The 15328-nt window shown below is 36.8% G+C and overlaps 1 protein-coding gene across 3 annotated transcripts; it reads right to left on the bottom strand.

Annotated features, from left to right (window-relative positions):
- Window positions 1-1822: 1822 nt before the first annotated feature.
- Window positions 1823-14651, bottom strand: LOC149065776 (U20-hexatoxin-Hi1a-like). Of its 3 annotated transcripts, none has more exons than XM_089254084.1 (5): window positions 14295-14651; window positions 9773-9831; window positions 6637-6670; window positions 4325-4555; window positions 1823-2122 (listed from the first exon to the last, which is right to left on the bottom strand). In XM_089254084.1, the coding sequence occupies exons 2-5, from the start codon at window positions 9791-9793 to the stop codon at window positions 1974-1976; spliced, it is 435 nt and encodes a 144-aa protein (XP_089110210.1). In that variant the 5' UTR covers window positions 9794-9831; window positions 14295-14651; the 3' UTR covers window positions 1823-1973. The 3 variants fall into 3 exon arrangements, with proteins under 3 accessions (XP_089110210.1, XP_089110211.1, XP_089110209.1); XM_089254085.1 differs by lacking the exon at window positions 14295-14651 and adding an exon at window positions 9945-10093; XM_089254083.1 differs by lacking the exon at window positions 14295-14651 and adding an exon at window positions 10030-10093.
- Between the last annotated feature and the right edge of the window lie 677 nt (window positions 14652-15328).

Raw genomic sequence — 15328 nt, 5'->3', positions numbered from 1 at the left:
TGGCATGATGTGCTGTAACCAAGTCTCAGCTCGTGGTTGTAGGGCTATACTACTTGTAAAATACCATTGTGTTGGACCCACTAAACTCATTCATGTGGTAGGTTATATCTCTTAGAACAGTTCTTATCCAATTGTTTTCTTCTCTGCAGATGTTAAAGAATTTTATGAGAGCTATATACGAGAGGCTAAATAAGATTTCAGCCAAATGGTTTTTCAGCAAGTGCCCCCCCCCCCCCATCCACATTGTCACTGGGTTTTATCTTGTAAGTTAAAAATGATGAAATAAAACTATTTTTAGTGTACAATTGTGAATGTTTTGTACTTCTATTTGACACCGTTATTTTAGACCCTATCACATTCATGTGGTTGGTTATTTCACTTCAGGAATGGGATTGCTGCACCACCAAGAATTTCCTATTACATACTGTGTCATAACGTTGATTTTCGAATAAAATTTGACACTCCTGTGCCAATCAGAGTACTCTGAAATTTCGCTCAACTTCCTTTTTTTAATTCCGTCAATCTTTACCGACTATATAGCATAATGACGAAATTGTATATGCATGCGGGAACAAGAGTGTTCGAGAGAAGACAAACATTGGACTAGAATAGTATCGGCGATAGAATTGACGAATCGTTTGTCATCAGTGGTGGTGTGATGCAACATTTAGACTGAATGTGAAGGAATATGGTGGCAAGCTTGTGATCCACACAGGCGATACCAGAGCTGCAACTAGATGTTTGGTCAGGTGGGTAAGCATGCATTTTGGTGCCCACTTGTAATGTTGAAGAGTGAACTTTCAGGTCCGGTGCATCAGACCCGCTTACTCCCCACCCCCATTTGTGGCCTAACAAGCATCAAATATCAGACTTCTAAAAATCTGAATAGTATAAGGAATGTATGAAATCCATTCTCCAAAAGGGCCCTTAGTTTGTCTCATTGCCTCTCATCCTGCAGCAGGGTCCCTAGGCTAAGATCTTTGGCGACCCCCGTATAACAAATTTTAAGTGAAAAATTATAAGAATTGTCTCGGGCTGTACCCCCACACTTGTGAAGGCGGTGTTGGATCCACGAAACCAACAATAATCTGTTTCAGGTTCGATCAAGAGAATTTTGATGAGCTCTGGCAAATTTTGAGTACTCCACGTTTTTACAGTTTGTTTTAGGTGGTTCTGAAGCACAGAAAGTCAAACTAATTCTGTTAAGAGAAATGATGAAAAAAGCAACACAAATTGCAATCTTCAGGGTTCGAACAGGCAGGCAGGTTTTCCGATTCCTACAGTTGGTGCTGAGTGAATTCTTGATCGGAGTGTGAAAACGACCTTGAGAGAAGATCACGATCCGTTGACGTGGAGTCTCGATGCAGCAGACGGGCGTGCCGTATCTGAAGTGCCTCTTCAGTCAAGTGAAGTGTTTTAATGAAATTGAACCAACCATTACATTTTGTGTCAAAATATAGTGAATTTGATTTTCTGATTTTTTTAATGAATTGCTGCCGGTCACTTGACTAGAAATAAAATAAATGGCTGGGAAATGACTCGTGGAAAGAAATCTTGTAATTTCTCTCGAGTGTTCCAGGTGAAAAAAATTTGATTATGCTTGTATTTTTCTTTTCCTCCGGATAGAATCAAGTCTTTTTTTTTTATTTGTGGAGCAGTCCTTTATGGGATATATAAAATTCTTTTCATAGAATAAATAATTGTATGCACAGAAAGCTGGAAAAAAGGGGCATAATTAATTTAATGTTCACATATTTTGTTGGTGAAAATATGATATAACATATTTTATTGAGAAAGTGTTGAAAAAAGCATGACTATGAACTTAAAAAAAGAATTGATCTTTAATTTTTTTTAAATTTTGATTAAGTATACATATCCCAGATTAAAGAAGTTTTAATGGAAATTTATTAGAAAGTAACATGAGCTTAGAATTCATTGAGCTTTTGAACAGAACTAACGGTTATATTCAAGTTTTAGCAGGTAACATTTCCGGATTGTGGTTCAGTTTTACTACTTCCTGTATTTTCGTCTACACAGTAGCATTTTCTCGTTGTATCACAGCATTGTTTTTTCACGTATTTTCCACTAGCTTGACAAACTGGCTTTTCACAAACTGGTACGGCTGAAAACGGAAAAGAAAAACGATGTATAAATGTAGTATTTTTAAACCATATACTTTGTGTTTTATCTACACATTCAAAATTTATTAACAAAAGAAAAATATTATTAGGAAAAAAAACTCTCAAGGAAAAAGTTTTGAATTATGATTAAAATGTAATCTTTCAGTTGCTGCTTTTGTTAATTAAATTAAAATGATACTATATGTATCTAATGTATATCAACTTCTCTTTTATAAGATATCGGCATTCTCTTGTGCATGCTTTGATCAATCTATATAATATAAATCAGCGCCATCGCCAGGGACTTTTTTTTGTGGGGGGGGGGGGTGGTTAGAACTACGCTGATAGCATACGACAAATTTAATTATGTGCTTCCATATACGTCTAGCAGCCATTTCGAGGCCCTAGACTGGGTATGCCTCATCCCACTCCAAAATGTTAGAAAATGTGATATATATGGATTCACATGGTTAAGTCTATTGTACTGCCAATTTGCCGCCTCCTTCAAAGAAATGTCTTTCTACGGCTCCGAGTGATTTTTTTCATAATTCGGGGAGGAAGCTGGTATAAATAAATGGCGTCCCGCATGGGTGGAGATACGGGGAGGGGTCATAAGGGGTTAATGCCCCACCCTCATCAATGATGGTGTTGACTGATCTAATACAAATGTAAACAGGGTGGATACTATCGACCGCCCAATAATTACAAGCGTAATTCCTTGTGAAAAACTAATATGGAAAAGTGATTTCGGCGCAGTTTTTGATTTAACCAATAATTCGCCCCTTTACGATCAGGGACGTAATATTGCGTCCAAACGCCAGAGGAATAAATTCAATTCAGTTGGCTGTTTCTTCAGTCTATTTTTTCCTGATAGGGAAGGTTTATTTTAACCCTAAAAAAAGTTGTGTGTTTTCCCCCACCACCATCTTGATATCTCAACGCGATAACCATCAACTGAGAAAACGATGTGATGCAAGGGCGTAGCCAGGGGGGGGGGGACTTGGGGGTCTGGTCCCCCCCCCCCCGAAATGTGAGAAAATGACCGAAAAAAGGGAAAAAGATGGCCAAATCTATTGTTCTGTCACTTTGGTCCCCCCCCCCCGAACGAAATTTCTGGCTACGCCCCTGATGTGATGGATGTTCTCCTCAGCTCCCCCCCCCCCCCACACACACAGTCAGATATACACACACAATATATATATATATGTGTGTGTGTGTACCTTTCTCAGAACTAATCCTTCTATCATATACTGTGCATAGAAATGAGAAAGAGAACACACACAAGTAAAAAAAAAAGCTACAAAACAAATTTGTAGGTGAGGGTGAAAAAAGCAAGGCACTCTGTGCTCTAATATATTATCCAATATATCTCTAATATGTATTAATCTCCCCACCTTTATTTCTCTATTTTTCTTTCTCTATCATTTTTTTTCCTTTTTAATGTGGGACAAGGCTTCCACATTTATCGCCTATGCGACTAATACAGATCATTCTACTTTATCGCCAGCAGCTTGTACTTGAAGAGGTTAAGGGAGTTTTAACATTTTGGATTTTTGTGACGTGCTAGTCAGTTACACGCCAAACACCCAACGAAATTAAATTTGGCTCACTGCAGTGGGTTGACGCTGTTTGAAAATTAATTGAAATATTCAATCCCGTTAGAAGCCAAATTCAATCGTCATCTTTTACGATTGCGATTGGTGCTTTTTCTCTCCCTGTATTGTGATTTTATAACCTTGTTATTACGTGTTAGCTCCTCCCACTATATTGGCAAATTTATCACCAGTTTTGTAAAGTGTTAGTCAAAAATTTCGCTATCTGCTGATTGGCCTGTTTTCTCCTCCTCTTTGAAAAAAAAGGGCTTCTGCTGAGAGATCATCACCACCACACCCTTACATTTCAGAACTACTCCGGTCATTTTCACTATCACATCCTTCTTTACTATGTGTGAACATCTGTTCCCCCATCCCTATGCGATTTTTTCTTCCTAGTCGCGATTCCTGAAACTCGTACCTCTTCGTCCCACTATGAGTGCAGACTTGGCCGTGATCCATATTCCATGAGTTCAAGTTTCAATACGTAAAATCTAGCGTTTTTTACAGAAAATTTCGTCGATTTTTTTAGCAAAATAAAATAAATTTTATAGTAAAAAAATAAATTCCAAGTGCATTGAAATTGCTTTTTATATAAAATTCTATACTTACAACTCCTCTCCTTAATATCTCTATCATTGTGACACACACAAGTGGTTATCCTGCGAGAAGGTTGCGTTATGAGCGTACCATCTTTCCTGTAGCATGCACACCAATGAGGAGTATTAATCGTGCATTGTTTCAACTCATAATCTCCATTTGCATCACAAGTAATGTTCCATCGTACAGGAGCTGTGCTTTTTAGCATACTTTCTCTGTGACGTTGACAGTCAGATAGGTCTTCTATAGACAATATACATATATTTGAAATCAATAAATATATGTTCACAGAGGCTTACGCAAGGAGGGGCACAAGGGGCTCGTGCCCCCCCCCCCATCAAAACGATCAAAACTTTTTTATTAAAAAATAACAATTTTTGTAAAAGAATCAAAATATTAAAAGCGAATACTTTTTATGCTGTTTAAATCAATTTCAGTTAATCTAGATGCTTTTTAAAAGTTGGTAACTCAAAGGTTCCATGGAAGATACCTTGTGCCCCACCCCAAACTTTTTGTGCCTTTTCTAAAGGTCGATCCTGCATACGCTCCTTCCTGTTTATGATTGTGGCACTCAAGTCATCTCCAACCAAAAAAAAACTAACCAATTTTTTGGGTGAATTTCATTTTTTCTGTGTTGTAGGTCCTATATAAAGTACATCGAAGACAAAAAAACTCCCACACCAATCACATGTAAGTTTCATCAAACGTTACTGGTTGCTTTCGCCAGTGCGTATATGAAACGCAAGACTGCAGAGCTTTTTTCCTTCGTGAAAACGATGGTATGGTGCCCATTGGTACCATACCAAGCCTTGGTTAACCTCGCAGTATGACAGCTGACATTGTCGTCCTGGAAGTAACAGGGGTCCACCCCGTAAAACTGCCACAACGTAGGAAGCACATTGTCATCCAAAATAGTGCAGTAGGCATCGGCGTTGAGCTTACCATGAATGGGGACCAAGGTCCCAGTCCATACCAGGAGAAACACCCCCAGACCATAATTCCACCTCCGCCGAACTTGACTGTTGGCACAATGCATTCTGGCAGGAGACGTTTTCCAGGCAGACGATAGACCCAGACCCTGCTATCCGAACGGTAGAGGGTGAACCTTGATTCGTCGCTCCAAAGAACCCGTTTCCACTGATCTACGGTCCAATTTCGATGTGCTTTGCACCACATTAACCGAGCAACGCGGTTGGACTTTGTGATCAAAGGCTTATGGGCAGCAGCACGACCATGAAAACCAATCAGATGTGCTTCCTTACGGATGGTATTCATTGAAACAATACTCCCGGATGCCTGTTGAAACTCCTCGCGGATGAGGGCCATCGGTTGGGTGCGGTTCTTTCGAATTTCTCTGGACAGCACCCGTCGGTCTCTATCTCCCAGTTTCGTTGGTCTGCCGACTCGGGGCAAATTCCGACAATCACAGCTCACCTTCCACTTCTTAATCACATAGGCCACTGTCGATTTTGGGTACTTCAGCTCGCTAGATATGTCCCTTAAGGATCGGTCATTTTTGTGATACCCGATAATTATACCTTTCTCGAAATCAGAGAGCTCCGAACTGTGCGGCATCTTGCATGCGACTAATGCCGATGTTGTTTCCTACACGATATATACCGGCGGAGGGCGTGACGTATCTCAGGACCGCAGATATCGTCATTTGCATAGGTGTCCAAATACTTATTGGTAGATAGTGTTAGTGTATAAGAATTGGACTGGTGTACAACTTTTTGAAAAGAAAAAATGTTCTTATATATATATATATATATATATATTCTAATTAGGTCTATCAATCAAAACAAATACTGGGGTTTTGTTATGTACGAATTTTTTTTAATGTTCTAGAAGAAATAATTAAAAATAATGCGCGTGGAATCTGAAAAGCTATCTTCCCTTACTTCAGCTTCCCCAAAAGTGTCGAGACTTAAGGTCAAACATAAAGCTATTGAGAATGTGGGAAATTGGGGCCTTATAAAAATGTATTCCTATGGAAACTTATCGAACGTCTATGTACAGTAAAGTTCGCCAGGATGGTAATGAATAGAGGTTCCAAGAATTCATACAATAGTTAAACAGTAATCCACACTTGTCAATAGTGTGAACTATTCTCCCATTCTAATTTGGTTTTGTTCACCACCAATTACTAAAATTTGCCGACCTAAGTTATAGCCTGCTTAACACAACCCCCGTAAATATACCTCTGAGTTTGACAATAAAATTGAATAGCTTAATTGTAGAATTGCATAATCGCAAATTTTTTTATGAACTTGAGAGAGAGAGTTATTAGTATTTATACATCGGTTTTTTTAAGTAATACTTACGTGCATACATTGACGGCACCAAAACAACCAAAACCTATTTTTAAGAAGGGAAAAAAATGTCTGAACGTTATTGCGAATATTATTATTTAAATTACATATTTTTCATGAAAATTGGATTAAAAAATATCACATACATGCATATTCTATTGTTTTTGTAGAAAGAGTATATAAGCTATTGAAAATAGTTGGAAGGCAAATAAGAGGAGGAGGGGCCTTATACAAATCGCTTGAACCTAATATTTCCATAGATGTTATGGAAATGATGGCAAATATTGAGAAGGGGATCGGGCCCATGGGCCTAATACAAGTTTAAGCTTCAGAGAGAGAGCGATCCCACTTCTTAACTAATGACTGACTGATATGGTTATCTTTCGCTGCAGGCCATTTAAAACATGACACATACTTGATATAGTTTAGAGCCGATTCTGAATCTTTTTTTGGCATACTGAATAAAGTATATTATAGTAGAGAAAGTCGAGAAAAAAATCGGAATTTTCCATTTCCTATTATACACATTCACTTACAAGGGTGCAGTGCGTTTCGAGTTACTTCATAAAATACAACGGTGGCATTGCAGCAGGGCCGCAACCAAAAACGAAAATTTACTGTCATTCGGGGCCAGTATCCATTTTGGCGTTCGAAAAATAGGTGGCAAACACCTCGTTGGGCATTTTGCCTATAGTGGCGTTGTTTTTGTATTTGTATAGATGGCAGCACTATAACAAGCATTACACAGAAACAAGCTTCACGTTAGGTTCACAACACGGATATGCACATTCCAACATGTACCAATTCGTTAGCAGGGGAATATTTCCGCCGAGAAATATGAACAAGGTGCATGTGTGGTTTAGTAGTATCAATTTTGGCACTCCCCTTAATTTTGAACGGAAAAAAAGTAAATTCGGTGCCCTTCCTCGTTCAGCCCCCGGGGCACCAGAACCCTCTGTCTTCCCTTAGTTCCTCAGTTGCGACCATGTATTGCAGTGACATCCGCGTGCAAAGAATTAATTCTTGAAGAATAATCAATATTGCAGTAAGACTAAGGCCTGTTCGGGATGCATAATCAAATCGGATAAACTAATATCGAAAATATCACTGCTGTCATAGGCGTACGCAGAATTTTCTCGAGGTGGGGGTTTCAGATTTTTTTTTCCTTCTGAGGTGGGCGTTTACGTGTTTTCCTGCAAAATAACACTATAATCTTGGCTCAAGGGGGTTAGAACCCCAAAACCCCCCTTTGCCACTCATTGGCACGTTGCCAATGAGTGCTGTGTGGTAAACGAGGTTAGCAGGGACATCGTTGAGCTTCATGTAGGAAATTTTTTTTCATTCAAGGAATTGTTCACTCTCTCTCTCTCTCTCTCTCTCCATTTTTTGCTTATAAAAAATATAATCGTGACAATTTAAATAGAAATTGATTTAAAAACCTTTGGCATATGCAAAAAAAATTGAACATAATATGCAATTCAGCCAGGTTGAGCGTGAATTTTTTTTCTATCTGAACAGACATATTGATCATTTGATCATTTTTGTCGCACCACGGTCATTTTCTGCACACGAGGGCTAATTAGACCGGGACCTACAAACAGACATATTGAAAATAAAATTTCAATACACAAATTATCTAATTAATTATGTATTATTCATCTCAAGAGACTTGAATATCCTTCCAGCGTGTCTATAAGGGTCACTTAGTGAATGGGGGCTTCAGTGAAGTTAAGGCTTTTCAGCAACAGCCTTATTATTGTGGTTTGTACACAGGTTAGTAATTGTTTCATAAAGTATATATAATTTTTAATTTTTTTGTATTACTGCAACACGGAAAATTTACATGTTACTGCCATAGCCAAAGTTGGCCACTTCGTGTCCATCCCAGTTCACTTGGCCAATGTCCGAAATTTGAGCTTTCTCGGCTTCTATATGTCGATCCCTATATATGTATCACTAAGATATCGATATTTAGATTCCTTTGATCGTTAGGGTTACCATAGCTAACCATAATAATTATGAATAGCTATGGCTAATTAATTGTAAATGACCATAATTATCACACAAAAAATACGTCAACGCGGTGATGACCCCGAATCATAGGGATCGATATATCAGGGCAGGCAAAGCCTGGCGAAAGCCTGAATTTCAGAAATTGGCGGGTCAACTGGGCTGTGAAGTGGCCAACTTCAAGCTTTGGCAGTAACATACATACAGATGAGTTGTTATATTGTGTGTTATTGTATTATTGTTATAATATAGATTCTAGACGGGCTTTATAGAAAATATAAAGGTTCGATCTTATTATTTGTATGATTGATCGCATGATATAGATTCATTATTTTTGGAGCAGCATATCTATAACTCTTTTGGAATAACGTTTTTTTTATTTTTGGCACTTGATATAAATTAATTTACCTAGATGAACCTCTATTTTGTATTTTTCTAATCATTTATTGTTTAAAAATGAATATTTTATTGTCCTGTAAATGTAGTTTTATGTCTTATAGTTAGCTTATGACATTTTGTTGTACTGTTGTTTGCTATGGTGCTTGTTATATGGGATCTTATTTTGTTATATACATCTATATTATCTAGTTTTTGTATACTTGTTTGATATGCACCTCACCAAGCAGTGATTCCGTATGTTACTATTTAGTATATTTAAGCATAAAATAAATCTTTTAGAAAGTTATTGTCTATTGTGTCTCTTGGTCTATATAAAATTGCTGCATATAATCTCAATTTTTTTTTTTTTTTTCACAATGAGTTCCATTTTTGATAATCTTGTATTATTATTTATAGTATATCTTGGGAAAAATGATGGTAGGGGCTACTCTCGGGAAGAGATAGAACGGCAGAGTCCATCTGTCCGAGCTCAACTCGGGATAAGTCAGGACAGAGTTAAAATAGATTCACATTTATACAAATACAACGCCACAACAGACAAAATGCCCAACGAGGTGGCTGATAAAAAGATGCCCATAAAAATATGGTTGTCATATATTTCAAAAATACAGCAACCCAATTAAAAATTGCAACCCAAAAAAAGACGAATGGAATTAGACTAATTCGGAATCAAAAGTAAGTTAACTAAGAGCTAAAATTATTCAAATTATAATAAAATTTTCATTTAGTTTTCACTTACCAAAATTATCCAAGCATACATGTTTCTTGAATATTTCTTTGTCTCTTAATTTCACAAAACTATAACAGAGAAAGAAAAACTGTTTCCCTAAACAAATTCATATCATTACAGGACACAGTGAGTTGGTATGCGAGGTAATAAAAATGAAAAATGCAACAACAAAAAAAACCACCATTTTCCGAACAGATTTACGGAACTTTAAAAAATATTGTCAACTTTTTATAAAATTTGCACTGGGACTGTTCAAAATATATTACCTGGTGAAGCGGTAAACAATCTACAGAAAAACTCAACTTCTTAGTAATCAAAGACTGAACAACTTTGCTAATTATCAGATAGTTTGAAACCTAATTCTATTATATACACCAAGGGGATTTTAGCCTTTTGAACTTGATAAGTTATTGGTCTTTGATCTTTATCACTCCCACCATCTTCCTCCTCCTTTCTAACCTAAAGATCAAAACACTTCATTCGATGATTGTTGGCTGTTTGTGTACGCATAAAACATGGCTATTGAATGTCTATCGATCATTTTCATAATTTCAGAATAAAAAATTGAAAAAAAATTTCTAGAAAAAATTCCAGGAATGGAGAGAAATTTGCGTCAACAAAGAATGCTTTATCTGTTTTTTGGCCTTGTTTATTAACTGATTGATTAAAGGATACGTTTAAAAACTTTCGACTTTTGTAGGGTTTATTTCTTTCGCACATTCTTCCCCCCAGAAATATTTATTACTTTTAATGAGTGTTTGATTGTTATTTGTTAAGAAGCATCACATTTTCCGGAATCTGTTCTGAGCAATGACACTTATTTCTTAAATAATTAGTTATTTACAGCTAGTATTTGATACTGGTGATGATTTTCCATTAGTTTATAATGCAATTACTGATTGTATAAACACCGATAAAAAACTTTTAAGGTCACTTCTAGCGTATGCTCAGCAATCTAAAAGTTAATCTTGGATCTCTATCAAGTTTTACTCGGAACACTTGATGGAAAATTCGACTGCTATCTTAATTTCGATTATTTTTCCTCTTGTCTGCATTATTTAAATTTTTTTCCCCTCAATAGTTTTCAATCATATTTGCAGGGGCGGCTTGAGCGAGGGTGCAAGGGGTGCGGTGCACCTGGGTGGCAGGTTGTATGGGGCGGAAGCGCAAACTTTTGTTAAGACTCCAAAATTTTTAAAAATTTCACATGAAAATTCACACGTGACATTACGCTTTTCAGTTGTGGAATTGTACGCATTTCAAACTTGGAATAAATAGACGGCCTGCGACCGTAATACCAGAAACAAGAATGAAAGCTATCAGGGGCGGTTCGAGACAGAATCTCTATTTGGGGTTTTTGCGCCTCCTGTCTATTCTCCTCATAGCCCCCTACATCCTCCGTCAGGACCCCTAGGCTGGAATCTTTCGCAGGCCTCAAGCCAGATTTTAAATGGGGGACCCTTCTACAGTTAACTTATGGCGTGAAAAAAAATGGTATGAATAAAGTCCCTGCCCCCCCCCCGGGCTGGAGCCCTGTCAGCCCTACCCTTGTGGGTCATGCCCCTCCCTCATAACTTATTCCAAACACACAATTCCTAACAAAAACTTTCTTTTTTCAAAAACAATTTTTTGTCCTTTCATTTCGAATTTAGCTCCTCTCCAGAACGGACAGAAATCATTTTCTTTGATCAATGAAACTTTTTTTCACACATTCACCGTGGACTTAGCACCCCTCTTGAGTGGCGCTCAGACTCCAGTGCTGCCGCAATGGGTCACACGGCCCCTGTATTCTGTGAAAAGGAACAAGTATACATTTTGGTTCCCTCCCCCAGTATTTTTTCCAGAATGGTCCGGAAGCAAAGGAAAAATTCGGCTTCTCACTTATACGGTCCCTGGAGTACCAGAAACACCTTTTGAAATAAATTTCTTAATGTATAACACAGGTTACTTTCTTTATCTTCACAGGATAAGTGATGATGGCTATCCAAATTAAGTGCTGTTTTAAGGATTAAATTACCTGTTATCTGGCATTATAAAGAAAGGTAAAATAATTCTGGATCAAAAAGCAAAAAAATCTGCGTCAAAAGCGGCATGTATGGTCATTATCATTTTGCACAGTAAACAATGGTGTGTGGCTTTCTTCTAAAAAAAATCAGGTTTATCCAGCACTTACTAGAGATAAAAGGCTTCCGCACGGGTTGCCAAGTTCATCTGTAACGTCATTAAAACTACCTAGCAAGTTTCCCACATTTCGAACCACAGCATCCTATTTCGTTTCTTCTTATTTTGGCGTAGAATCTTCCTTTTTGGTTCACAAATACCACATTGGTGATTGAATTGAGGCATAGAAATCGCCAATTCTGAGCCCGATCGTTTCTTTTCCACACAACAATGATACTGGAACGAGCAAGGAATTTTTTCCTTGAATATTCTGAGGGAAAATGGACTACTTGCTGACGTCACGAGCAGCGTGCGGAGACATTCTATCTGTAGGAGGTGCTAGTTGATCTAGCAGTCCTCTTGACTGAAACCCTGCCAGCCCCCCCCACCAAGGTCATCTTTAGGGGCGGCATATAAGGCTTCGCACCCGGGCTACAGGTAAGCTCGAGCCGCCCCTGCATATTTGATAAAAACAGTTTTCTTAAAAAATTTAAGAACGAAAGAAAGTGAGGAAAAGAAAAGAAAGATCACATTTTGCTCTCTCTCTCTCTCTCTCATATATATATGTATATATATATATATATGGGGTAAATCGAGAAGCTATCCCTTCTTAGAATCAGACAACCATAAGTATTCTTTATGGGCATTGTATAATATTTTGTCATGTGTATATATTGTTTATAATTTGTGTTAATTGCATTTTTAATTGGGTTGCTGTTTTTTTTTTTAAATATATGACATCCATATTTTTATGGGCATCTTTTTATCAGCCACCTCGTTGGGCATTTGCCTGTTGTGTGTTGTATTTGTATTTGTATTTGTATATATATATATATATCTAGGCTACTAAATCATCACGAAAAAATTCTTCAAGTTTGATTCAAGTGCCAATTTAATAATTACTCTGGTTCAAAAAATATTTAATCCACAAAAACTCATTATGTTTTACACAGTGTATACGTATTCAGTTTTTGTTCAGTGCGCTTCAATTTAAGAAAAGCATTTGTCACTTGTCAGGCAGTCCTGCATGGACCGCCCTTACCAGACATTGGGCCGATACGAAAATAATAGCGGGGCCAGAGGTGTCTTAATAATTTCGCTGTCCCTTAGCCCAGATTTCATATCTGTAGGAAAGGGGTGGGGGGAATCGGAACTTCCAAAAATAAGTGCATTATAACAAAATATACAGTAGTGCTGAAAATTTTCCATACAAAAAGAATGTAGACACAATTAAATTTGAATTAACAAAAAAATTTAATGAAAATTTCTTGCAGGAAAAAATTTTAAATTAATGAAAAAAGTAATTTCAAAACCAATTAAAATTGGGAATGAAATTTTGTCTGAGAACTAATGTAAGTTCAGAATCGATGAATCAGAAACCAAACCTGATAAAAATTCAGAATAAATGAAAGATACTTCTAGAATTGACGAAAATTCTGAATAAATGAAAGATACTTCTAGAATTGACGAAAATTCTGAATAAATGAAAGAAATAATGCAATATACTGCCAGACCTGATGAAAATTCTTAATAAATGAAATACTCCTACAATTCATTGATGAAATTTTCGGAATTAATTAATTCTGAATTTCGGAAATTCATAATTAAAGAATTCATGAAAATTCAGAATTTAGGAAAGAATTATTACCGTAAGTGCGGGGCTGCCAAAAACGTGGACCCGGTGCGACCGCCAACCCCAAGGGTGGCTCTGCTCGAGCGTGTGATGTTCCTTCAGCTTTACATGACAAATATAAGTGCCATCTGTCATGTTTGTGAAATAAACATACATTGATTGAATTGTTTAGAAAGACGTCCTAAAGTTTCGTGCAACCAGCTCAGTTCTTATTAGAATCTTTCCTGATTAGAAGTACTACTTCTGCTTGCAGAAGAGAGATGGTATCAAGACGACTCCACATATGACTGCCGTGAAAATTCTCCACACCGAGCGATTAGCGCGTTATTTAGGTTAGCGGAAATATTTTCAGTCTTTTTTTCGTCGATTTCTTCAACGTTTCTTTTTCATATTAAATCTGAATAAAATTTAACGTGTACATCTCATTTATGTGAAAAACTCCCCAGGTTCAAAAATTACAGTACATACTATGTTTTTAGGGACATTGCACAGAGGTCCGATCGGAAAACAGCAATTAATTTCATCACCAGAAATGTGAAATTTCTCACGATTCATTTTTTCAAATTATTGATGCAAATGATTCATTTTTTTCAAATCATTGATGCAAATGATTCATTTTTTTTCAAATCATTGATGCAAATGATTCATCGATTTCAAATCATAATGCTTATATCATTTTTATCCTTTCTAGGGTAATACACATATTATATATTGTGTGAATTTTAAAAGATAACTCACCCGACAGTTCTAGTATCAAATGTGTCTTTTGAGTTGGTAGATCGAGATTTAGCTGATGGAGTGAAAACGAAGGTAAATTTATAGGACTTTCGAATTCACGTTCAAGGATAATGTTTCTTTTTGTTCTTGAAACCGGTTTTTAAGGACACTAGATCTTTATTTTTAATATTGCGAAAATCACTTTTTCATCTATGTATTCACTATTAGTTAACTCGGTGCATTTGTCATTGAGTGTTTCGGCTGTCGTCGAAAAACAGAAAAAAGAAATTGAAACGTGATCTTTTGAACTGCAAAATAAAAAAGAGAAAGAAAGTATTAAGAAATATTATTGCGAAGGAAAGTGATGCGAGGAATAGTAATGAGCCTGATGATGGAATTCCATTGGATTTGCTTACTTAATCCTGTTGTCTATTCTGAGAAAAGTATCGTATTATCAATTCATGGAAAGATGAAGTAAAAACATTTTCTTATATTGATAACAACCTTTCTTGCTTCACTTTATTTGGAGTTACATTTTTCACGACTGCGTTTCTTTCACACGAAATCTTTCAACTAATCAATAAACCTGTCTTGAAAAATATAACCTGCTGATTATTCGTAGTAAATACTGCATTTCTAAACGAAGCTATATAACTAAATATAATATGTCTCATTATTATGGCTAAATTGTGTAGCTTGTGTAGAAAACTATAGCGTTTATGATATTTCATTTTATGTCTCAAAAAAATCTGTTTTTTAATGCAAAATAATCTCTTATATTTGAGCAAAAATGATTCGGTTTAAAAACACGCAAGCCGGTGGAAAGCACTTCGAACACGCAAAACGGACTAAATCCCGAGTAAAGCACAATACTTCAGACGACTACGGCAGCATGATTTTCTTTTTTTTCCTGGCAGAAGAGTTAAAGATTTACATTTAATCAAAGTAAAGTTTCCGCCCGAAACACGATTCCTCTTATACAGCCAGTGCCGCCACTAGAAACGAAAATTTACTGTCACCTGGGGACAACATCTATTTTGCCACCCCCGTCCCGT

This window comes from Pholcus phalangioides, unplaced genomic scaffold, assembly GCF_987345545.1.
Source record: "Pholcus phalangioides strain wild (caught in Gottingen) unplaced genomic scaffold, Ppha-v1.0 ptg000039l_1, whole genome shotgun sequence".
Classification (NCBI taxonomy): Eukaryota; Metazoa; Arthropoda; class Arachnida; order Araneae; family Pholcidae; genus Pholcus; species Pholcus phalangioides.
This window is presented reverse-complemented; position numbering and strand designations above follow the sequence as displayed.

Bases quoted from the DNA above. Each gene is read 5' to 3' on its own strand.
- LOC149065776 (XM_089254084.1), bottom strand. From the start codon at position 9,793: ATGTATGCTTGGATAATTTTG. The intron at 4,556-6,636 runs GTAAGTATTACT...TATTGTCTATAG, and splicing joins GGTGCCGTCAATGTATGCAC to AAGACCTATCTGACTGTCAA. The intron at 2,123-4,324 runs GTAAGTATAGAA...TTCCGTTTTCAG, and splicing joins AGATATTAAGGAGAGGAGTT to CCGTACCAGTTTGTGAAAAG.